At 34.7% G+C, this 26,365-nt stretch overlaps 2 protein-coding genes across 2 annotated transcripts in view; both read right to left on the bottom strand.

Annotated features, from left to right (window-relative positions):
- Positions 1–9,345: 9,345 nt before the first annotated feature.
- Positions 9,346–18,911, bottom strand: LOC141562519 (uncharacterized). The gene is given in 4 exon segments (XM_074302540.1): positions 9,346–18,140; positions 18,305–18,538; positions 18,541–18,847; positions 18,891–18,911. Coding segments are annotated over 4 exon segments (1,200 nt in total). The 3' UTR covers positions 9,346–17,502.
- A 5-nt stretch (positions 18,912–18,916) lies between these two features.
- Positions 18,917–26,365, bottom strand: part of LOC141562518 (zinc finger protein 184-like) — a 46,516-nt gene continuing 39,067 nt past the window's right edge. Inside the window, exon 6 of the mRNA XM_074302539.1 lies at positions 18,917–19,755. Within this exon, the coding sequence (XP_074158640.1) occupies positions 18,917–19,755 (839 nt within the window). The remainder of the gene's footprint in view (positions 19,756–26,365) is intronic.

The raw sequence follows: 26,365 nt of genomic DNA, 5'->3' as shown, positions 1-26,365 counted from the left end.
TTTCAGAGTTAAAACATAAGCCAGTCAATCATAGTCTAGCAAATTTTAAGCAAAGAGTAAAATAGTTTCCAATTCGGTCTGAACTGAAATAAGACATTAGTTTTTCCCAATTTCCTGACCAGCTGAAATCTCAGTTTCCTTCCCCCCCTCTGTTTACAGAAATTATCAGATTATACATAACAGACTAGTAAATTTCCTGAAACAGCAATAGTCAAACAGCTTTATGCAGCAATAGTTAAACAGGTTTATATAGCATTAGTTAAAAGTTTCTCATATAGAACAATAGCCAAACAGTTTTATGCAAATCCCCCAGTTTAAGGAGTCTTTAAAAAAAAATCAATTAATTTGAAAGCTGGCTTATCTCACTCAGAGCCTTTTCTGTGGAAGAAAAATCCCACGTGACCCCTCCCTACTCTGTTAGAAGAGGCAGAGGTAGGGGAAGGCAACTAGCGTTTACCTCAGGCTGAGGTACTTAATGCAGAGAATAATGAGTCAAAGACCCTACCCCCACCCATCTTCTAGTGATTAGGGTGTGGGGGCATTTGGGGCATTTAGAAGGTCAGACCCTAATTGGAGATAAGCGATTCCTGAAGCAAGTTGGGGGTTGGGCGATTAGAGAGAGATTAGAACTCGTTCAGGTGTTAATGTAGCCATTCTCTAAAAGGCAACTTGAGGGAGAATATTCTATATCCTTGACTTCCTGGACTGACGCCAGAGAAGTTCAGTCAAGAAAGAGACAGTTTAAGGAAAGTGAGGCAGTAAAAAAAAAAACAAAAAAACTTGCACATCAGAATAGAGAAAGATTCTAGCAAGGCGCCAAATTAAAGTAGTTAAGGAGTGTTTTTTAAAAATAGTTTCAATCACTTTAATTCACCCCACCTGCCTGCAGTCAGGATGGGGGGGGGGGGAAGGAGAAATCAAAAGAAACTATTTTCACTCTTTTAACAATTAATTTGCCTGGATTCAGAATTTTGTTCCCCAGCCCAAATTACAAAGATGTCCTTTCTGAAGCTCTAGCCTGGCCAGGACCAGAACTTAGAAAGGGCATCTTTTAATTGTATGAGGGGACATGGGTGCATCTCAAAACATTGTTGGGCTTCAACGATATTTTGTAATATTCATATTTTTTATTGAATAAAGCACCTTTGAAGCTTATCTGGCACTGCCCAACAAAACATTTAGTTCCAAAATCTATTATGAATTTTTTAACCTTGGGCTAACAGCCAAGTATTCTGTACAAGGAAAATTGTAAAATATTTCATCATTTTAATTGTGAAGCCAATTTGCCAATTTTTACTGGCATTTCTCTTTTAAAAAAACCCACAATGAATATTAGTTAAAAATCAGGGGAAACACCATTTTCAAACAAAAGAACCTGAAAGAGGGGGGGCTTATTCTGAAGGTACATTTAAAATTGAAATACAACTTAATGAAAAGAAAGAATTGCATAGCACTAAGGATTTAGCTTTCAGCAAAGCAATGAAAAGAGAAGCTTGTTTGGTTTTGATAGGAGCTATCTATTTGATAGTCATCTGATCATGTACATATTATATATATATATATGTATATGTATGTGCTGTATTTCATTTAAAGTCTTATTTCTCTTCAAGCTTGCTTTCTCCAAACTGGGTGGTTTGTTAGTGGTGATTTTTTTTTCTTCCTTTTTTTTTTTTTTTTTTTTTTTTTTTTTTTTTTAAGTCTAAACAAAACACTTCCTGCGCTTGGCTACTATAGCAAATCCTCTGAACAAACACTGAACCAAAGTTTTCTTTAAGTGTCCCTTATAAAGTGTCTTTTTAAGTGGAAGTGTCTTTCTACTACATATTCATTCATTCATTCATCAGAAAAATGAAATAATCCACAATGCTATGTGTCTGGGTCCACAAAACACAATGGTTTGCCAAAATCCAATCCAGGTTGCACTGATCAATTCTCAGAGCTGCTAAGCCTGTCCAAACATAGGTCTGGTAAAGCTTCAGAAAGCATAAACAAGCACCATGTTAATTAAAGGCCTCTATATCCCTGCAGGCAGAGATTTAGCGATTTTTTTTTCTCTTCATTTTTTTTTTTTAATTAAAAAACAAAACAAAACAAAAACCCATCACTGTAGAGGGCCGGAACTTTGGAATAGTATGCTTGAAACAAGGATACTTACAACAAAGTGTTAACTCAATGGAATTGATGAGATGATGGTTCTTTAGTATACATATACTTAGTACTTAGCATGGTGATGTAAAGGTTTTCTAGTTCACACATACATAATGTAATGATGTAACCATACTAAGGTATTTAAGGGCTGAGAAGGACTGGAAATGAGACAAATCACTGGATTAGAAATGTGCGGCCACAGTACAAGGCTGCATTCTCCCTCTGTGTCTTTTATTTTTCCCAAAGAAAGCTCTAGTCCTATCTGAAGTCAGATAGCTTTGTTTCTGTAGTTCAAAAATCACATGTTAGACGGAGGTGGGGAGGAAGGAGAGTCCTTTGTTTTCTAGAGGCCTCAGTATTGTGGAACTTTAGATAAAGATACAGTATGAGCTCTTCATTGCCTCTGCTCTGCATAGGCTAGGGTGACATTGTGAGTCATTGTGCTGGACAAAGGATGTGTATTGGTAATGAGTCAGAAAAGCCATATCTTGATGAAATATTTTGTTTAATTTATTATTTCCTTCTTTCCTAACTGTAAGGATATAGTCCCCATGCATTTTAGTGGGAGCATCTGGACCAAAAAGGAATCATCTGCTGTCTCACACAGCTTTTCATTTACTTCTTCCCTTGAGATATCTCCCCACTCATCATCTTCTAAGAACATATTGTTATTCATACCATTGTTAGTTGTTAGTAATGGGTTTGGGTGGCTTGGGAGGCAGTGCTGGTGCAGACTGTTTCTCATTCCATTCACTTGAGATCAAAAGTTCTATCATTTTTATGAGGTGTTTGGCATTTTCAGAGCTTTGCATCAGAGTTCTGCATCAGTTGATATGTCTTCCCATGTTTTTTCAAAATTCCTCATATTCATTGCTTCTTACATTCCATTACAATGATGTAATCTTTCCCCTCTTATTTCATATAGTCACTTAGCCAACCAAATTCATCAGGCTTTGTTTCTTCCCCTTCACTGAATCAAAGTATTGCTACTAAGGACCCTTTATTCACAGTTAATGCATTCTCTATATGTAAGTAAATATCTTCTTCCCATTCTTTTTTTGTACTCATACAAGGCTTTATATTGATATCCTTCAGCACTCATTTTTTCCAGCATTAACATTCAATATTCATTTATATGAAAAGAGCCTGGGGGAGAATGTGTTAAAACACCGAAAGTTATTCCAGAAAAAGTTAAAATTGAATTCTTTAAAGATTTAAAAAGAAAGATGATTTGCATTGTGCTGCCATGTGTGCTCTATCAATGGTATGGCAGGAAAACTTATGCCACTTCCTCTCTTCAAATGAGTCCTTTTCTCCATTCTCTGGGCTCCAAACTTTTAATGGAATTTCATAGTCAAATGCCATCCATTGTGATGCTCTTGCCACAGTCTGTCTGTCTGTTTTAAGATCTTACAGCTGTACTTTGCACACATCCTTTTACCTTCCCCGCAGCTTATTTCTGCTGCTTGCCCGGCCTCCGCTCCGATATTGACTATATCAATAACTAAACTAACAAAAATAATTTAATTATCTCAATATATGCAGGAAAAGCATTTGGCAAAATTCAACACACATTCCTATTAAAAACACTAGAGAGTATAGGAATAAATATAATTTTCCTTTAAAAATATCTGTAACATATATTTAAAACCATCAGCAAGCATCATATGTGATGAGGATAAACTAGAACCATTCCCAAAAAGATCAGAGGTGAAAAGATGTTCAGGTTGTGAGTACCAATAGTCTCTCCTTCCATAGATTTCAAATTACAAATCAACAGATTTGGCTTCTGCTGAATATCAGCAGGTAGTATGTGAGTTAGTTATATAATCCCTAGTAAAATTATTTGAATGCATTGTTGACTTCACTGACATATTTTTCTGATTTCAGCACCTCTAACATGTTCATCATTGTGTTATAAAAACAAACTTGTTTGTCTCCTTGAGGTTTTCGATGCCTGATGAACTGTTTTTGTATCATATCTACCTTGATCTGATTAGATCTGATTAGATTCCTGTAAGAATTTCATACACTGAAAAATTATTCTCTCACAATATATTATCCTTTTTTTTTTTTTTTCAGTTGAGGAAACTGGAACATATGGATGTTAAGTATTTGCCCAGAGTCACATAGCAAATAAATCTCTGTGACGGATAACCTCAGGATTTCTTGATTCCAGATCCAGTGCTATAATTCAATATTTTAGTAATCACAGAAGTTTCTTTAAAATGTGATAATAATCACCAAATCCTAGAAAAATCCTTAGATCCTAAAACTTTTTGGTTATGTCCAGGTAAGAAACCTGATATTTTCTGGATCAGGGCTCATGTATTGTTATTGAAAAGGCTTTACAAACTAGCTCTGTGAATTGGAGTTTAGGCTATTTTCCTCTGGCCAATCTAACAATTTCATCAGTATTTTATAGTATTTCCAGAATCTTCCCAAAGACAAGGGTGTTATCAATGTACATCACTTGAGGGAAACTTGTCTTTAGTTTACTTCTAATTACTTTCTATACTAGTCTGAAAAGTGAAAGTACTTCTGAGAAATCTTGTTAATATATTTAAGCTAACAATACAGCTGGACAGAGGAAATCAATCTTTTCTTTGTTTTCCTTCATCACAGAAATCTGATAACCACTGTGAAAATTCAGTATAAAAAACTGCTGGGCTACCAAATTGATAGTCTGGGGTATCTTGAACTCTTGATTTGACATCCTGTTCCACTTTTGTTCTTTTGTTTGAAATCTGATAGACTACATATAGATTTCTTTCAAATTTTTTCCTTTAGTATTATCATTAGGGATGATGTGTGTGAGCTTTTGTACTTTGTATTGACGTCATTAACAAACTGGGATTTGAGATAGTCCCAGACGTCACCCTTTACAGACAAAAGAATTTTTCTAGATTTTTTTGAAATGGCCAGAAATTAGAAGAACAACCTTGTTAGTTGTTCTTCAGTATAAAAAGTAATTCCATACTAAGCTGTAGAGAGATTGAGCAGTTTGCTTCTTTATAAAATAGCCTCAGATACTAGGAGTTAGGATAGGAACACAAGAGGATGAGGAGGTAGCTCAGTCAAGGTAAGGCATTCACACAGAATACACTAAGATGAGTATACTTCATGGAGTCCAAATAACTTACTTGGATTCCATGATGAGCAAGTTGAAATGGAAGGATACTTATAGTGGTGTATTCTTTGTGAAAGGGAATACTCACTAATGATGCAAAAACTGCCTAAATTAGATAATGGCTCAGTTACCAAATATCAGATATCAGACATTAGATATTTGAAGATTCTGTGTACTCTACCAGTTCAAATTATGGAAGAGGACTAAAACCAGAAAACACATTTTCTCCCTAGTACTTAATTTTTGTAGACATCTGAATATACATACACCCCACAATGAGGAATATATCACCCTATAGCAATGACTAGCACAGCTAGTTAGAGGACAAAAGTAAGGTCACAGAAATGCTACAACAATCTGACTAGTAATTGAACTAACCTATATGTCCCAGGTGAAACTGGTGAATGTTTAAACATGCAGCCAGATTGCAATGGTAATGTTTAAACATACGTTCTATGCCTTTCCTTTAATTCCATAGGTTTTTGGCGGACATGTTATTTTTATGTGCTTTAAGTATGCCTCTATTTTGAAATATTCTTTTAAAATTTTACTGCTGATTTTCACATACTGGTCTTTTACCATTAGTTTGTTAATTATGCTTAGCTTTATCATCAGTTAAATGTGCATGATTTTACATTTTGAATATTTGCTTATTTTATAGATTTATTGATATCAATCAAAAAATACATACATGATATGTGATAAACATATGCTGAAATTAGAAATAACAGGCATATTTTAAATTTTTTTTGCTATTTCTTATGTATATTTACTTGAGTACTTTTATGCTTTTATAACATGCTTGTATTATATGCTTCATATAATTTATATTTGTAAACTTTGATTTTTTCCAATTATAGTTAAATGGTAACATCAATAATAAAGTTCCAAATTCTTTCTCCTCCCCTCATTAAAAAAGCAAGTAATTTTATATAGATTATACAAGTGCAATCATGCAACACTATTTTACAGTTAAGTCCTAGTATTTGCAATCCTCCCCATTCTGAGAAATAATAGGAATGCATTATGAACTCTAAGCTGGAAGATGAGAAAATTAGTCTTCACTATGTCTGGATCCAACAGGATATACAGCATATTGTCATCTAACTAAACTAGACTAGATAGTGATAAACAAAGTGTGCAAAATGTCCCATGGATAGCAAACTCTCCCCTGGCCAAAAATCTAAACAGCCAATGAACTCACTCTCTTCTTTTTCCCTTTTTTTCTACCCCCCTCCCCCAAATAGATGCTTACATCACAAATTTTCTGTTTTAAATTATACATTGACTGTTTTAATACTGTTTTAAAGGTGGTGTTTTCATTACAGATTATTTTTGGTTTTGATTGCTATTGAATGTTTGCATTTATTGTGTGCAAAATGATAATGGGGAGATGATAGTGACTAGTCTGAATATAAAGGATAATAATCAGAACTTGGGTTAAAGGGGAGGTTGTACCTCTGTCCAGATAACCAGTATCTTCATGTAGGTCTTGAGACTCAAAAGCTATATAGTGATAGTTTATTAATAATCTGTATTGGACAGACTTGTGGAGGAGGAAGGAATTTATGACCAGAGGAGAACTAGAGATCATTATTGATCACAAAATAGAAGATTTTGATTACATCAAACTAAAAAGTTTCTGTACAAATAATACTAATGCAAACAAGATTAGAAGGGAAGTAACAAATTGGGAAAATATTTTTAAAAACAAAGGTTCTGACAAAGGTCTCATTTCCAAAATATATAGAGAACTGACCATAATTTATAAGAAACCGAACCATTCTCCAATTGATAAATGGTCAAAGGATATGAACAGACAATTCTCAGAGGAAGAAATTGAAACTATATCCACTCACATGAAAGAGTGTTCCAAATCACTACTGATCAGAGAAATGCAAATTAAGACCACTCTGAGATACCACTACACACCTGTCAGATTGGCTAAGATGACAGGAACAAATAATGACAAATGTTGGAGGGGATGTGGGGAAATTGGGACACTAATACATTGCTGGTGGAGTTGTGAAAGAATCCAGCCATTCTGGAGAGCAATCTGGAATTATGCCCAAAAAGTTATCAAACTGTGCATATCCTTTGACCCAGCAGCGCTACTACTGGGATTATATCCCAAAGAAATACTAAAGAGCGGAAAGAGACATATATGTGCCAAAATGTTTGTGGCAGCTCTTTTTGTTGTAGCTAGAAACTGGAAGATGAATGGATGTCCATCAGTTGGAGAATGGTTGGGTAAATTGTGGTATATGAAGGTTATGGAATATTATTGCTCGGTAAGAAATGACCAGCAGGAGGAATATAGAGAGGCCTGGAGAGACTTAAATCAACTGATGCTGAGTGAAATGAGCAGAACCAGAAGATCACTGTACACTTCAACAACAATACTGTATGGGGATGTATTCTGATGGAAGTGTAAATCTTCAACATAAAGAAGATCCAACTCACTTCCAGTTGATCAATGATGGACAGGGGTAGCTGCACCCAGAGAAGAAACACTGGGAGGGGAATGAAAATCGTTAGCACTAATATCTGTCTGCCCAGGTTGCATGTACCTTCAGATTCTAATGTTTATTGTGCAACAAGAAAATGATATTCGCACACATGTATTGTACCTAGACTATATTGTAACACATGTAAAATGTATGGTATTGCCTGTCGTCGGGGGGAGGGAATAGAGGGAGGGGGGGTAAATTGGAAAAATGAATACAAGGGATAATATTATAATATATATATATAAAATTTAAAAAAAAATAATAATCTGTATTGGAAAAGTTAAAAAGGAAAGAAAAGAAAAAGCATGCAGACCTGAGGGTCAATTTGGTTCTAGCCCAGAGAAAGCTAATTGTTGCAACAATGTGTGGTCAAGTGTTTATGACTCAGGCAAAATCCTATCAACTGATTCAAGAGAGTGAGGAGTAGAGCAAAGGACAACCAGAGCTAGGCCAGTAGAAAGAGCCAGGGCTAATTGGTAAAATTAGTTTCATCACCTCTTCTGTTAAAACTCTTCAAAAATGAAAGTCTAAGTTCTGACTTAAAAGAGATTCATAAACTCTCTCTCTCTCATACATACACACATATACACAAATGTGTAATTATTCACATAATTAATGAAAAACACCAATTAATGATAATAATCATGACAATAATAATCATAAATAAAAATATGTGCCAGCAAAACAGAATTCAAAGTAAATGGACAGATACCTACAAAAAATGTAAAATATTCAGAATAACAAAGTAATAAACAGAGATCTTAAGATTAATCTCAGAAGACAAAATCAAATAAGCCATAATCACATGTGAATTTAGCAGAAATACTAATTACTTTTAAAAATACAATAGAATAAAGACAGAAGTATTAACATCGCAAAACAGGAGAGAAAATTATTTGCAGAAGTCATAATGGCATATTTAAGAGAATCCTAGAGAATAAGAAACTAACTGGCATATTTATTTTCCACAACAAGGTAACAAGAAATGAAATTAATCATAAAGTTTTTAGAATGTCTATATCACAATAAAAGCAGAATGAAATATAAATAAGTTAAATTACATTCAAAGTAACTATTAGATTATATAATATGTGTTTCACATTAGTGAAACTAGTGGGGGGGCTCTTAGCCAAAATACAGCAGCATTATCTATTCTGTCCTGGTTCAGAAGACAGTAGATTCAGCAAACTTGCTGTGAGAGCTCCAACACAATTACAGAATGCAAATAGTGGTGAGCCCCAGCAAAACAAGTGGGATTTGGCTGTGTCCACCCAGCACAGGAAACAAGCTGACAGCACCAGCCCCAGGGCAGCATGAAGCCTCTGTCACCTGTAGAGGAAGTTTGGGAAATTTTCCCCTTTGCCCTAAGAGCAGAAGACAATCTTTTAAAATGAGCAAAAAAGCAAAAAGAGCTCTGACCATTTTATGGAGATGGGAAGAATAGACCTCAAACCCTCAAACCTCAAAAGATGACATAAGTTGCTTTCCAACTCCAATGACTCTCTTGGAAGAAGTAAAAAAAAAAAAAAAAAATTTTTTTTTTTTCCAAAAAATATCTTAAAAGAGGGAAGAAAAATGGAGAAGGAAATAAAATTTGACAGGAGAGTTTGGAAAAGGAAACACATTATCTGCAGAAAACCAAAAGATCTGGTGAAATGAAAACTGTAACATGCCCTCCTGGCAGTTACGATTACTAGTCTGCCCTAGGCCCAACAGAGTACCTTTGACCACTGACCTTTGCAGTGTCAACTCTACTCGGCTCACCTCCTCTGAGGCCTTCAAAGGTCTCTGAATTTATAGTTTAATAACCGGAGCCTTAATTATACCTACTCACATAATGCCCTGACTTGTCAGCTCCCTAGTGAACACCTGGTCTGAAGACCCACATGTTCTCTACCAAACTCCTTTCCTCTGGGGTTATCCATCTGCTTGGCTTGGCTACCCCAGGCTAGGGAGCCAGGTTAAAGAGAGCGACTGCTGTCTGCAGTGGGCTTATAAAGGGCCTGTGAGGTCTCACACAGCCAACCAGCGAGAGAGTCATCATCCATTACAAAGCTATCTCAATATGGACAGGATTCCACCCACAGGGAAGTCCTATATCCACAGAGATTACTTCTGGGATACTCAAATCTCCTGTTGCGCTGTGGTGCCGCCCATTTAAAAGACCCTTAGTCAAAAAATATCTTTTTTTTTTTTTTTTTCCAAAAAATATCTTAAAAGAGGGAAGAAAAATGGAGAAGGAAATAAGAATTTGGCAGGAGAGTTTGGAAAAGGAAACACATTATCTGCAGAAAACCAAAAGATTTGGTGAAATGAAAAAAGAAAACTCCCTAAAAATTAGAAAATATAGTAAGTTACATCAATTAAGAGGCAAAAAATACCTATTACAGTAGAAGCAAAGGAAGGGGAATGAGCATTATTTGAACCTTAATTTCATCATATTTTGCTCAAAGAGAGAATATCAGACATATTTAGAAACTTGTCTCACCCTATAGGAGAATGGGAAAAGGAAAGGGTGGAGACTAATAGAAGGGAGAATGTAAATAGAAGGGGAAAAGGATAAGAAAAGGGGGAAGGGCTGTAAAAGATGAGGGCAGATTGAGGAGAAGCAAAACACTGGTGAAGAGGGCAAGGGAAAAAGGAAAGAGACCATTTTTACCTACCTCAAAGCCTATGGCCACAGGCATGGATACTTTGAAAGTTATAGCCACAATATTGCACACAGGTAACCCAGGCCATAAGGTCACCTCTTCTTGAGACCAAAGCAACAATGAGATGCCACAGTCCCCTGAGTGTATATGAGCAGCCTTTTTTTTTTTTTTTTTCATTTATTTAGTATTTTATTTTTCCCCAGTTACATCTAAAAACAATTAATACAATTCATTTTTTTTAAACTTTGGCTTCTAAATTTTCTCCTTTCTTCCCTCATCACCCCACTTCATTGAAAAAGCAAACAATTTAATATAGACTATATATGTGTAGTCACTCAAATATTTCCACAAGCCATGTTATTAAGAAAATATAGACCAAAACAAAAACAAAAATCTTAAGAAAAATTAAGTTTAAAAAGTAGGCTTCGATCTGTATTCAAACACCATCAGTTCTTTCTCTAAGTATATAATAGCATTCTTTATTGTAAGTCCTTCAGTTGTCTTAGATTATTGTATTGCTGAGAACAGCTAAGTGTTTCACAGTTGATCATCTTACAATATTGCTACTATTTTGTACACAGCATATTTCACTTAATATTAGCTCATGGAAGCCTATCTTTTTCTGAGAACATCTTGCACATCATTTTTTTTTAAAGTATAATAGTATTCTATCATAACCATATAACACAATTTGCTTAGTCATACCCCAACTGATGAACATTTCCTCAATTTCCAATTATTTGCCAACAGAAAAGTGCTGCCATAAATACTTTTGTACATATAGGTTCTTTTCCTTTTTGCTTTTTTAACCTCTTTTTGGATATGGATGTAGTAGTGGTATTGCTATGTCAAAGTGCCTTCATTGGTTTTATAGTCCTTTTGGCAAAGTTCAAAATTCTCTACTATGGCTGGACAAGTTTACAACTCTACCAATAGTGCGCTGATTTCTTATTTTTCTCACATCCCCTCCACCATTTTTCATTTCTCTTTTCTACCCTTTTAGTCAATCTAATCAGTACTATCTCAGAATGGCTTTAATTTGCATTTTTCCAATCATTTTTCCCAATGCATTTTTCATATAACTATTAGCTTTATTTCATCTGAAAACTGTTCATATCCTTTGATCATTTATCAATTGGGGAATCACTCTTATTTTATAAATTTGACTCAAGTTCTCCATATGTTTGAGAAATTTGGACTTTGTCAGAGAAACTTTTTTTTTTAACAGTTAACAATTGCTAAATGCTTGTATTGGTCTGATCAGCTACACTGTATTTTCACCCTAACATGGTGATGTCATTTTGGTCCTCTTCAAATACAAAGGGCAAAACCCATAATACCAAGGTATACTCCCTAATAATGAAAGGGTTAAATGTCAAGAGCAAATGATTTTCAAGAGAATAACTAAAAATGACTACATGAAAACATGGTTTGAAAAAAATCATTGATACAAAAAGAAATGCAAATTAAAATAAATTTCATCTCACATGCTTATTACCTATGTGATACTGGACAAATCACTTTACCCTGTTTGCCTCAGTTTCTACATTTGTAAAACAAGGAAAGAAATGGAAAATCACTTTAGTGTCTTTGCCAAGAAAACCCCATGAACAGTATTAAAATTGTAACCGATTTGACATCAGGTTGGAAGCTGTTCAACAGGTTACTAAGGAACAACAGAGGACAACTACAAGTAGCTCCAGAAAGAATGAAGTCATTCAGCAAAAGATAAGAAATTCAGCTCTAGATCTATCTGGTGATGAAAGGAAAAGCCAATGCTGAAAGATCAATATGGCACAGGAACCTGGAATGTAAGATCTATGAACCAGGGTAAACTGGATATGATCAAACAAGAGCTAGAAAATTTAAACATTAACATCTTGGATGTCAGGGAACTTAACGGAGAGGAATGAGTGAATTTAATTCATGTGGTCATTATATATACTATTGTGGATAAAAATCCTTTAGAAGAAATAGAATAGTTCTCAAAATCAGTAAAAGGGTAGGAAATGCAGTACTAGGGTATAATATAATGATAGAGATTGTTCAAATCCAAGGTAAACTGTTCAGTATCACAGCTCCAAGTATTGATGCCAAAGAAGCCAAAGTTGCTCAATTCTGTAAAGACCTACAAAATCTTCTAGAAATAACACCCCCAAAAGATCACATTCATCACTGGGGATATGGAAAAAAAATAATTGGAATAGTTTAGCCTTAAATTACAAAACGAAGCAGGGCTGACAATAATGGAGCTTTGTTGAGATAACTTGCTAGTCACAGCAAACACTTTTTCATGACTTTATAAATGAATATTGCCATATGGTTAATGAAATCAGATTGATAATATACTTTGCAACCAAAGCTCTACACAATCAGTTAAAATAAGACTTGGCTCAGATTATGAGCTTCTTATTGAAGAAAGTAGAAAAAACTCAGACTGATCATGGTGCATGGGGGCATGGCATCTCATCACTGCCTGAGAAATAAGAAGAAATGGAAGCAGTGTCAATTTTATATTCTTGGTTTCAAAGATCAGGGCAGACAGTGACAATAGCCATGAAATTAAGATGCTTATATATATATGTATATGTTGAAATTTAAATTGAGCACCACAGAATCGACATTTTCAAATTATGGTGCTGTAGAAGAGTCCCTTTGTTGTTCAATCATTTCATTTGGGTTTGCCTTCATAGCCCCATTTGGGTTTTTTTTTGGCAAGGATACTAGAGTGGGTTTGCCATTTCCTTCTCCAGCACATTTTATAGATGAGAAAACTGAAGCAATTAGGTAAGAGCCACAAAGTTAGTGTATAAGGCTGGATTTGTACTCAGTCTTCCTAATTCTAGGCCCAGTACTCTATTCACTATGCAACTTAGCTACCCAGGTAATCAGTCAAGAAATTAATTCAGACTACTCTTTGGAAGGATAAATCCTGAAGCTGAAGTTTTACAAAGACTTACAAAATATTTTAATTTATGTACAAAATACAAAATATTTTATTTGCCCCTCACAACAACTCAATGAAGTAGTTGCTATTATTCCCATTTTATAGATGGGGAAACCAAGGTGAAAATGACTTGCCCACAACAAATAGAGGTAGTATATGGATGAACTGATTGAAGCCATCTGAGATATTTAGTAAAGAGAGAAAAAAAAAAAAAAAAAAAGGAACATTGTTGTTTTGAAATATTTGAAGGGCTGCATTATGAGAGATTACATTTCTTCTGCTTGATCCCAAAGGAGTAAAGGGTGGAAATAACAGAAAGGAAATTTAAGAAAAAGGACTTCTTTAAAATCAGAGCAATATCAAGAGAATGACTTTTTTCATAAAGCAAAGTGACCCCACCCTCTAAAGGTTTTCAAACAGACAAGATGACCATGGATAACTCTGCTTGGAAGATTCTTTTCCAGAACTTGATATTAGTGGCCTATGAGATCCCTTCCACCCCTAAGATTCTGAAATAACTTCAAAAGCTTTAAAGTGAAAAGTGATACATAATAGAATGAAGATAATTTTTTTAAAGATTTAATTTAATAAGGTAAAGTCTTGGGCTTTTAAAAAAGCAACTTGATAAATTCAAAATGAGGAATACTGTTTAAAAAGAATTCATCTGAAAAATAAGTGATGCTTGTAGTTGTGAAGCTTCAAATTAGGACTGGTACAACCTCCAAGAAACTAAATACCAAATTAGGATCTGTTAAGGGACATAGTATTTATACCTTGGGTGATGATAGCATGATTGTAATATGACAGTCAAATCACATATAATGCATTATTTTAATTTGTCAGTTTTTCAGTCATTTTTAACCATGTCCAACTCTTTGTGAACCCATTTGGGGCATTCTTGGCAAAAACACTAAGTGGCTTTCCATTTCCTTCTCCAGAGTCCAGATTTGAACTTAAGGAAGGTTAATTCTTCCTGATTCCAGGTCTGATACTCTATTCATATAATTACACCACCTACTTGCCCTCAGAAATCACATTTTAAGGCAAAATATAATTACACTTGAAAGTGTCCAAATATGAACAAGAAGGTTAATTTAAAAGTCTTAAGTTCCTGCCAGATGAGGAAATGTTTAGCTTAGGGAAGAGGGGAAATATGCTAATGGTCAAGTACTTGAAGGGTTTTCATAAAGGTATTATCCTGGTCAAAACCAGTATAATTAGCTCTAGAAAAACAGAACTAGAACCAATGAAAGTTAGAAGGAGGAAATTTAGGCTTGACATAAGGAAAATCTTCCTAATGATTAGTGATCCATTGGTTAAATGGATTGTCTCAGAAAGTAGTAGGTTTGCCTATACAATAAATGATAACCACTATGTGTGTGCTTGGCACCTGAAGAAGCCCATCTCAATTTATTTTTATTTTTTATATTATTTTAAAAATAGTACAAAACATATAATATTTCAAAGGATACCAATTGTAAAAGTTATCCAAAATATTGAAAAGGCAAATAATCCCTAATTATGAATCCCTGCTGGAAAGTTGTTATTCAAGAATGGACTGGACTACATTATTGCTCAAGAACCTTTCAAATCTGAGTCTCAAATTAGTAAACAAGAAGGAAAATGTCAGAGTTCAGGCACTTGCATATGGGGAAAAGCTTTCATGATGAGGCAAAAAAGAAAAAAAGAAAAAGACTATCTTCTATGAAGTGACTACAGAGTGAAAAGAGGTCATAGGAATTGAGGGCACTGGTGAATTAAGAGGCCAGAAAAAACAAAGCTCAGATATGAGTATTAACATCTAAGATAAAGAGAACTAAAAATGGGATGAATAAGACATGTCAAATGCTGAAGGATGCATCTGAATATACACTAGATTGGCACAATGACTGGGTTAGGGTCATACAATTACCATGAACTTCAAAGGGATAATTTGGAAATAAATGTGGAGAATGAGAAATTTGTTGGTAATACTGTACTAAGAGACAGGGATAATGAGAAAAATAGACATTTCAGGAGATGAGAGACATGTTATCTTCAAGAAAAAGTCATATCAATGCCAGGAATGGGAATGTAAGGAAGAAAAGGATAAAGAATAATTGCTAATAACTAATAATTTCATATTAATAGCAATAACAGTTAAAGTTTATATGTGACACAAAAACTGTCAAAACTGTGTCACATTTTTTATAACTTTGCCACCATCCTTTTAGAAGCAAATGGGAAATTACAAGATTGGAGGCTATATTTTTCCTTTGTTTTGTGAACAGCTATGATCACAAAATTAATCAGCAAATTACCAAAATACTATTGATGATCCTCCACATACTTAAGTCATACTATACCTCAGAAATATTAAAGTATGTCATGAAGTATTTTCAATTTAGTATAACTTGTCAGAAATCATTTGTTTTACACTGCCCTGTTGAGAAATCAGGGTGATCTTCATGGCACAAGATACCAGAGAAAGGCTTTTATGGAGTGTTATTAAACACCCCATTTTAAAGATAAAACTATTAAAGCTCAAAGAAATAAAAATGACCTTTACAGGTCATACAACTTAAAAATGTAGAAAATGGGATATGAATTGAATTCTCCTTTTTCTGATTCCTAGTCCAGAGCTTTCTCCAATAACATTAAAACAGCAGAAGCAGCAGCAGTGGTAAATCATGCAAAAGAAAGAATTCTGAAGGGCAAATAAATCAAAGAGGGCATTTTTGTTATTTGTTTGATATCATTGACTTATTTTTTTTATTGAGAAAACTCTATTTAACAGTTTATAACAATCATAGATATAGAGTGTGAAGGGATCTTAGAGACCATCTAGTCCAACCCCCTTACGTTACAGATGAAAAAAAAACAAAAAACAAAACAGTCACACAGAGGTTGTGATTTGCCCTATGTCACAGAGGGAATATCATAGTAATTTTAATTCAGGTCCTTTAAGGCTACCACTGATGTTCTTTTCCAATGTAATATGCTTTAAGATTATATCTTAACTATAACTAGATTATTTTTTAAAGAATACAAAAGATATAATTATATGATATTTCAGTGACTTTACTGAATAGTTTTAAAAATATATTGTAATTTAGATCCTATTTCTGCACACAAACACTGGCTATACTAATTCATATAATTAAGCCATCAGATGGCAGCCAGTATGTATTATAAGAAGAAAGGTTAGACCTCAAAGGAGGTGATGAACTCTGCCATCTTTCTCTAATACAGACAATTCTCATCTACTTTCTGCAGACTTCTCCTTCCTGAAACTATGTCCTAGCAACTCAAGCGGCTTGAGTGCTTATAGTTCTCACAGCCAGAGGGGATTTAGTGCTTGCAGAGGACCCCTCCCCTGAGGACTTGCTTCCCACCCATTTGAAGTCAAGTTTACATAATGCACACATATGGAAAGCAACAACTGTATTTCTCTCCCTTCTCTAAGGGAAAAAAAAAAAAAAAAAAAAAAAACCTGACAGGGCTTTATTATGCATTTCCCACATTATTACATACAGCTAGCATTTATATAATATTTTAAGATATGTAAAAACACTTTATGTGTTATCCTATTTGATTTCATTTGATCCTTACATCAATCCTGTGAGGTAGGTGCTACCCTTGTTTTATAGATGAGAAAACTGAGGCTGAGAACAGTAAAGTGACTTGTCCAGAGTTACACAGCTAGTAACTGTCTGAGGCATGACTAGAACTCTGGTTTTCCTGGGTCCAAAACAATTGTATGCAGGGCATCACAATTCTACTGATAATCTTATAGGGAGTCTCTAACATATGATGAGGGATAAACTACTCTAAAACTGTTAAAAGTAAATAACAGAAGGTTCTCCTTTAATTGGTTATCTGGTGCCTTCAGTTACTACTGGTTTTCCCACATGCATTACTTTTATATATATATAATTTTTTTAATATTATAAAGTTTCTGATAATATCAGGGATTATCATGATTGTAGTATAAATCCTCTAATATTCATTAAGCTTCTTTTTATAGATAAAAGGATTTTCATATTTTTACTTTCAAAAAGCTTCTCACCAGTATGAATTAAAGTATCTGCTGTGGCTAAAAGATTTCCCACAGTTACTGTACTCAGTAAATTTCACTCAAGCATGAATTCTCTGATGATAAATAAGGGATTTCCTGTGGGTAAAGGCTTTCCCACATTCAGTACATTCAAAGGGTTTCTCTCCAGTGTGTATTCTTTGATGTTCAGTAAGGTTTCCTCTCTGGCTAAAAGCTTTCTCACAATGATTACACTTGTAGGGTTTCTTTCCAGTATGAATTCTCTTATGTAAGGTAAGATAAGAGTTGTCACTGAAGGCTTTCCCACATTCATTACATTCAAATGGTTTTTCTCCACTATGAAGTCTCTGATGATAAATGAAGGATTTCCTGTGGGTGAAGGCTCTCCCACACTTATTACATTCAAAAGGTTTTTCTCCAGCATGGATTCTTTGATGTTCAGTAAGACTGCTCCTGTGACTAAATGCTTTCCCACATTCATTACATTCAAATGGTTTCTCTCCAGCATGCATTCTTTGATGTTCAGTCAGACTTCCTCTCTGTCGGAATGCTTTTCCACATACATTACATTCAAAGGGCTTCTCTGCAGTATGAATGCTCTGATGTGCTGTGAGATGTCCCCTTTGTCTAAAGGCTTTTCCACATTCATTACATTCAAAGGGTTTCTCTCCAGTATGGATTTTCTGATGCTGAGTAAGGTATTTCCTTTGGCTGAAAGCTTTTCCACATTCACCACATTCAAAGGATTTATTGCCAGCATGAATTCTCTGATGTTCAGTAAGATAACCCCTTCCGACTAAAGAATTTCCCACATTCTTTGCATTCAAATGATTTTTTCTCCAGCATGAATTCTCTGATGTTCAGTAAGGTAACCCTTTCGACTAAAGAATTTCCCACATTCTTTACATTCAAAAGGTTTCTCTCCAGCATGCCTTCTCTGATGTTCAATAAGTTTCTCTTCCTGGCTGAACATTGCCCCACATTCAGTACATTCAAATGGCTTTTCTCCAGTATGAATTTTCTGATGTTGAGCTAGACGTGAGTTTTTGATGAAGGTTTTCCCACATTCATTGCATTGAAAAGGTTTCTCTCCAGTATGAATTCTCTGGTGTTCAGTAAGACTTCCTTGTGACTAAAGGCTTTTCCACATTCATTACACTGAAACGGTTTCTCTCCAGTATGAATTCTCTGGTGTTCAGGAAGATATCCTCTTCTACTAAAAGTTTTCCCACATTCATTGCACTCAAAGGGTTTCTCACCGGTATGAATTCGCTGATGTTCAATAAGATTTCCTCGCTGACTAAAAGTTTTTCCACATTCATTACAAAGATATGGTTTCTCTGAAGTATGAATGTTCTGATGTGTAGTAAGATGGCCCCTGTGGCTAAAAGCTTTCCCACATTTATTACATTCAAAGGTTTTTCTCTAGTATGAATTCGCTGATGTTCAGTAAGGTTTCCCCTCTGACTAAAGGCTTTTCCACATTCATTACATTTAAAGGGCTTCTCCCAGTATGATTCTGTGATGATAAATAAGGGATGTTCTATGGCTAAAAGCTTTTCCACATTCAGTACATGCAAATGGTTTTTCTCCAGTATGAATTCTCTGGTGTTCAGCAAGATGACCCCTGTGGCTGAAGGCTTTTCCACATTCTTTGCATTCAAAGGGTTTCTCTCCAGTATGAATTCTCTGATGTTCAGTAAGGTGACCCCTTTGACTAAAAGCTTTCCCACATTCTTTACATTCAAAGGGTCTCTCTCTTGTATGAACTCTTTGATGAGATGTAAGGTTTCCTCTCTGGATAAAGGCTTTTCCACATTCATTACATTTATGGGGCTTTTGTCCAGTATGAATTCGCTGGTGTTCAATAAGGTATCTCCTCTGGCTGAAGGCTTTCCCACATTCATGACATATATATGATTTGTCTCCAGAATTTGTTATTCGAAATTGAATAAGGTCTGAGTGGTAACTAAAGGGTTTCCTATATTTATTGTATTTAGAAAGCTTTTTGCCTAAAGAGATACGATTATATTTAAGGAGACCTTTTCCTGTAGTAACTTTCTGTTGTGGAACAAAGACTGATCCTGGGCTAAAACTTTCCACAAACGTATTATAATCATCAGATGTTTTTCTGAGAGTGTTTATTACTTGTCTGGATTGTTTCTTCTGGTTGCTCTCTTGCCTCTCTAATTTGATATCACATTCCCAAATTTCTCTCATCTTAGAATTCCAGGTGACTTCTTTTCTGAATCCTTCCTTGGTTATTTCCATACAACTAGTCTGCTTTGAAGATGAATATTCAGTTTCATGTTCAATTTGCAGGCTAAGATAATCTGAAAGAAATAAAGAAATAGTGTCAATATTTCTTCTGCTGAAAAATATTTTATTAAAAAAAATTCTTGACTGCTTCTTCCATCAAGAAGGATGATGATCAATCTAAAAAAGGGAGTTAGGTAGTCATCAGACCTTCATTTCACAGATAGAAAAATAAATTCTAAATAAATGCATGCTTGAGATATAAAAAAGTCACAATATAAATTAGGCAAGGAAGAAGAACCTTTTAAAACATGAATAGAAGATAAATAAAATAAAATGAACAATTTGGATTATGTAAAATAGAAAATAAACATCGCAAAATCAATACAGCTAAAAGAGAATTAAAAATTAAAATAGTTAAATGAGGGAGGGAATCTTTGCAGGAAGTTTCTGACAGAATTCTAATATCAAAAATGTGCAAGGAACTGATTCAAATATATAAAAATGAAAACCATTCTTTTTTTTTTTATATTATAGCTTTACAAGCTATATGCATGGGTAATTTTTTAGCATTTGACAACTGCAAAACCTTTTGTTCCAATTTTTCCCCTCCTTTCTCCCACCACCTCCCCCAGATGGCATGTAGAATATGTTAAAGTATAAGTTAAATACAATATATGTATACATGTCCTGTGAAAGAAATTAGCCTGTGAAAGAAATCAAAAATGTAGGCAGACAAAAATAGAGGGATTGGGAATTCTATGTAGTGGTTCATAGTCATCTCCAAAGTTCTTTCGCTGGGTGTAGCTGGTTCAATTCATTACTGTTCTACTGGAACTGATTTAGTTCATCTCATTGTTGAAGAGGGCCATGTCCATCAGAATTGATCATTATATAGTATTGGACAACCATTCTTTTAGAAATAGTTAAAGAATATGAATTCAGTTCTTATAGAAACCCAAGCTATCAACAACATAAGAAAAAATATTCAAATCACTAATATTTTTAAAAATGTAAATGAAAGGAACTCTTAATTGTTTTACCTCTTAGATTGGTCAAAATGATTTAAAAAGGAAATTGCTAATATGGAAAGGTCATGGGAAGATAGGCACACTGGTACTGTCACACTTGGTAGATTATAGTTCAATCATTCTGGAAAACTATTGAAGCTATAATCCCCAAATTACTAAACTGTACATATTTTTAAAACTCCACTAGGTCTATACCCAAATAACCTTATACACACAAATATTTTTATCATTTCTTTCTCTTGTACACTATTATTTATACATATCAACTAGAGGATGACAGAGAAAACACTGTATGTGGATGTCATGAAATATACCACAAGAAATGATGGAGAGTTTCAAAGGTATGAGTAAATCTCCATGAACTAAATTGATAAAATGAAATGAGCAGAGAAAAATCTCATAGCAACAAAACTGTAAGGAAAAATAACTTTGAAAGACTGAAGAATTCATATCATACACTGTCCAATAACAACTTTAGAAGACTCACTTTTTGACAGAACAGTGATGAACTCAAGATAGAAAATGAAATATACGATGTTGAACATGGCAAGTGTATAGATTTATTTTACTTAATTGTTAACAAGTTAACAAAGACTTTATACACACACACGCACACGCACATATATATTTTATTTATGCTCATTTGGGGAAAGGAAAAAGTGAGGAGAAGCTAGCAATGGTGTTGCCAAGAAAAAAAAAAATCCTCAAGAATATTTTTAAATTCACTCAGATCAGAAGTACAGAGAACAGCTTTGAAAGTAACATGATAATTTCATTATGTATGTATGTATATATATATATATATATATATATATATATATATATATATATATATATATACATATATATATGTATATTTAAAATACATAATATATAAAATATATATTACATATATATATCATATTATATATATTATATATATGATATAATATATTATGTATATATTATATATATATAATATAATATATAAAATATATATTTAAAATAATTTGTATATCAGAATTTCACAATTTCATATAGCCTCTTTTTTCCCCATTAAGTTCAAAATAAGAAAAATAAAATCTATGAAACAGTTGTGTGTAAGATAAGTTGAAGAGAGAGATGAGGCAAAGAGGACAATTAAAAAACTAATACAAAACTTCAAATAAGAGGTGATGCATCTAAACTAGAGTGGTGGTCATATTAAGTAGATAGAGAAGAATGGATATAAGATGTCATAGAAATAGAACAAAACATGGCAACTGCCTGGATATGCAAAGTAACTTTTAAAAAAGGAGTAAAAAATGATTCTAAGACTGAAAATTTGGGCAAATGATATGATATGATGATGTCCTAGGCAGAAATATTAAGTTCTGAAATTTGGAAGAGGGTCAGTATTTGAGGAAAAAAAATAATGAATTGTTTTAGATATACTCAATTTGAGTTAATTATAGAATATCCAGTTTAAGATGTTCAATAGACAGTTAAGTACTAAAGCTAAATGACTGAATTTTATCTTATTAAGAGTGTGTTTATTATATCCAATCCAACTTATTAATTATATCTTCCAGAAGATGGCGGAGAAGATACACGCCACTGTGTAAGCTCCTTTCTTCCCTCACAACCAACTAGATTTAATCAGCCTCAGAAATAGCGCTGGACTGATAGAATCCACAAGAACTGGAAGCACGACTTACCAGCTGAAGAGAATCTGGAGTTTCAACAGGAAAAGTCAGCTCCCAGGGAAGGAAGAAGAAAGGCCAGCACAGATGGTGGGGTAGTGGCACACTGCGCCAGTCGCGCTGGGGAGGGCTCTGGGATCAGAGAATCCACTGACATAAAAGAATCTGGCACAGGCTGTTAGCTCTTCTCTGCTTATAAAACAGCAGTTCAGAGGAGAAATATAAGCCACTTTAAAATTTAAAACTAGATTGGATCTTCCCGGATCCCAGGGGTGACTCAGCAGATCTCGGCACCGGGGGTGTGGCTGACATAGGCAATCCAGGCTTTTACCTTGGGGTAGTTAAGAGATTGAAGAGTGGGCGGGGCAGTAACTCATAGTGCCTGGCTCGGCTGGCTGGAGGCTGTGGAACGGAAGTCCCAGAGAAGCGGAACCTTTGAACTAGGGACCGCGGTTTCTGGCAGACACTTCCAGTTTGAGCGCAGGGGCTTTTCACGTCACCTGCTGCAGACATCCACACCCCACCCGGACACATAGGCTGGGCTTTGAGTCGCCTTTACTGTTCAGTCTCAACCTCAGGGAAGCCACTAAAACACAGCGCCCTCAGGGCACAGCAGTGCTGGTCACCTCTGAGGCACTTCCAGGGAGGGGGTGGGGAACTCTCTCCCAGAGCTCTCTCTTAGCTCAGGCGCAGGGGCCGCTGCATCCATCGGGTCTGGTAAGAAGCTGGTAAAGAAATAAATAAATAATTTCCTACCCCAGGGACAGACCCCAAAAGATTTTTTAAATATGAGCAAAAAGCCCAAAAAAACCATAGATTCCTTCTACACAGAGAAAGAGCGGGTATCCAACCCGAGGAAGTTAACAGCAGAGAGTCAGCAGATAACAGCCTAAAGGGGAACAATTCCTGCCCCCCATCACATAACTCTCTCCTTGAAGAGACTATTAAAAAGTTAAGAGAGTTTGAAGAAAAATGGGGAAAGGAAAGAGAAGCTATGATAGAGAATAACAACGTTCTGAAATTGGAGTTGGAAAAAATAAAGAATTCACAGGAGATGCAGGGAAACAAAATTAGTGAATTAGAAAAGGTAAAAAAATCACAGGAAAGTAGGATTTCTGAATTGGAGAAGATAAAAAAGTCCCAAGAAAATAGGATTTCTGAATTGGAAAAAGAAAATAATTCTCAAAAAAAAAAAAAATTAGGGAAATGGAAAAAAAATCAATAGAGCAAAATAACTCATTTAAAAACAAAATTGGGCATTTACAAAAAGAACTAAAAACTGTGAAAGAAGAAAATAACTCCTTAAAAGTCAGGATGGAACAAATAGAAATGAATGATTCACAGAGAACCCAAGAATCAGTCAAACAAAACAAAAAAAAAAAATGAGAAGTTGGAGAACAACGTCAAATACTTACTGGGAAAATCTATAGACCTGGAAAATAGATCTAGGAGAGATAATCTGCGGATCATTGGACTTCCCGAAAACTATGACCAAAAAAAGAGCCTAGATTCTATTTTACAGGAAATTATCAAAGAGAACTGTCCAGAGATAATAGAAACAGAAGGGAAAGTAGATGTTGAAAGAATTCATTGAACTCCTTCTGAAATAGACCCTAAAAAAAGAACACCACGGAATATTGTGGCTAAGCTGCAGAATTACCACACAAAGGAGAAAATCCTGCAAGCAGCTAGAAAAAAACAATTTAAATACCAAGGTGCCACAATAAGGGTCACACAAGATCTGGCTGCCTCCACATTAAAGGATAGAAGGGCCTGGAACCTGATATTCCGAAAGGCAAAAGATCAAGAATTGCAACCAAGAATAAACTACCCAGCTAAGTTTAGCATCTTTTTCCATGGAAGAAGATGGTCATTCAATGAAATAGAGGAATTCCATATGTTTCTAAGAAAAAAACCAGACTTAAACAAAAAATTTGATCTACATCCACAAGACTGAAGAGAAACAGAAAAAGGTACACAGAACCCTTGAGAACTATTCCTCTGTTGTGGGTATATAGAAAGTACGCATGGCTAATTTGATTTTACTGATATAAAAGAAAAAAAAACAAAGGAGGGGGTGTAGTAAAGGGAAGGGGGTAGTATCAGAAAAAGGGGAGGGTGTGATAAAAAGAGGGAAACTACATCCCAGGAAGAGGCATAGAAAATACACCATATCTAAGGGAATTTAGAGAGGGGGAGAATCATTGTGTAAATCTTACTTACATCAGAAGAGGCTCAAAGAATAAATAATTGTCATATTTGTTTTTCAGAGAATTCTCTCTCACCTCATTAAAAGGGGGGAGAGGAAAAGGGAAAAGGAAAAGGAGAATAAGGGAAGGGACGTGGAGGGAGGGGGAAGGGATACTAAAAAAAAAGGGAGGGCTGTGCGTCACAAGGGGGGTCTATAAATTAAATATTGGGGAAGGGGTTCAGGGGGGTCAAGGAAAAAGCATAATCTGGGGATAATATGATGGCAGGAAATACAGAATTAGTAATTTTAACTGTAAATGTGAATGGGATGAACGCTCCCATCAAACGGAGACGGATAGCAGACTGGATCAAAAATCAGAACCCTACAATATGTTGTTTATAGGAAACACACTTAAAGCAGGGAGATACATATAGAGTAAAGGTAAAAGGTTGGAGCAGAATCTATTATGCTTCAGGTAAAGCCAAAAAAGCAGGGGTTGCCATCCTTATCTCAGATCAAGCAAAAGCAGAAGTTGATCTAATTAAAAGAGATAAGGAAGGAAACTATATACTGCTGAAAGGTAGCATAAATAATGAAGCCATATCGATACTAAACATATATGCACCAAGTGGTATAGCATCTAGCTTTCTAAAGGAAAAGTTAAGAGAGTTGCAAGAAGAAATAGACAGTAAAACTATAATAGTGGGAGATCTCAACCTTGCACTCTCAGATTTAGACAAATCAAACCACAAAACAAAGAAGAAAGAAATTTAAAAAGTAAATAGAACATTAGAAAAACTAGGTATGATAGACCTTTGGAGAAAACTGAATGGCAATAGAAAGGAATATACTTTCTTCTCAGCAGTTCATGGATCCTATACAAAAACTGACCATATATTAGGACATAAAGATCTCAAAATTAAATGTAGGAAGGCAGAAATAATAAATGCCTTCTTCTCAGACCACAATGCAATAAAAGCTACATTCAGTAAAAAGTTAGGGATAAATAGACCAAAAAGTAATTGGAAACTGAATAATCTCATCTTAAAGAATGACTGGGTGAAAGAGCAAATTATAGAAACAATTAATAATTTCACCCAAGATAATGACAATGATGAGACATCATACCAAAATCTGTGGGATGCAGCTAAAGCAGTAATAAGGGGAAATTTTATATCTTTAGAGGCTTATTTCAAGAAAATAGAGAAAGAGAAGATTAACGAATTGGGCTTGCAACTTAAAAGGCTAGACAAAGACCAAATTAAAAACCCCCAACCAAAAATTAAACTTGAAATACAAAAATTAAAAGGAGAAATCAATAATATTGAAAGTAAAAAAAACTATTGAATTAATAAATAAAACCAAGAGTTGGTTTTATGAAAAAGCCAATAAAATAGATAAACCTTTGGTAAATCTGATCAGAAAAAAGAAAGAGGAAAATCAAATTGTTAGTCTTACAAATGAAAAGGGGGATCTTTCCACCAATGAAGAGGAAATTAGAGAAATAATGAGGAGTTACTTTGCCCAACTTTATGCCAATAAATTTGATAACTTAAGTGAAATGGATGACTTCCTCCAAAAATATAGGCTTCCTAGACTAACAGAGGAGGAAATAAATTGCTTAAATAGTCCCATTTCAGAAAAAGAAATAGAACAAGCTATTAATCAACTCCCCAGGAAAAAATCCCCTGGACCAGATGGATTTACATGTGAATTCTACCAAACATTTAAAGAACAATTAGCCCCAATGCTATATAAACTATTTGAAAAATATGACACAGACATGGTACTGATACCTAAACCA

The sequence above is a fragment of the Sminthopsis crassicaudata genome, chromosome 3 (assembly GCF_048593235.1).
Source record: "Sminthopsis crassicaudata isolate SCR6 chromosome 3, ASM4859323v1, whole genome shotgun sequence".
In the NCBI taxonomy this organism is placed as follows: Eukaryota; Metazoa; Chordata; class Mammalia; order Dasyuromorphia; family Dasyuridae; genus Sminthopsis; species Sminthopsis crassicaudata.
Note: the sequence above shows the minus strand (reverse complement) of the source record. Positions and strands in the feature narration are given on the sequence as shown.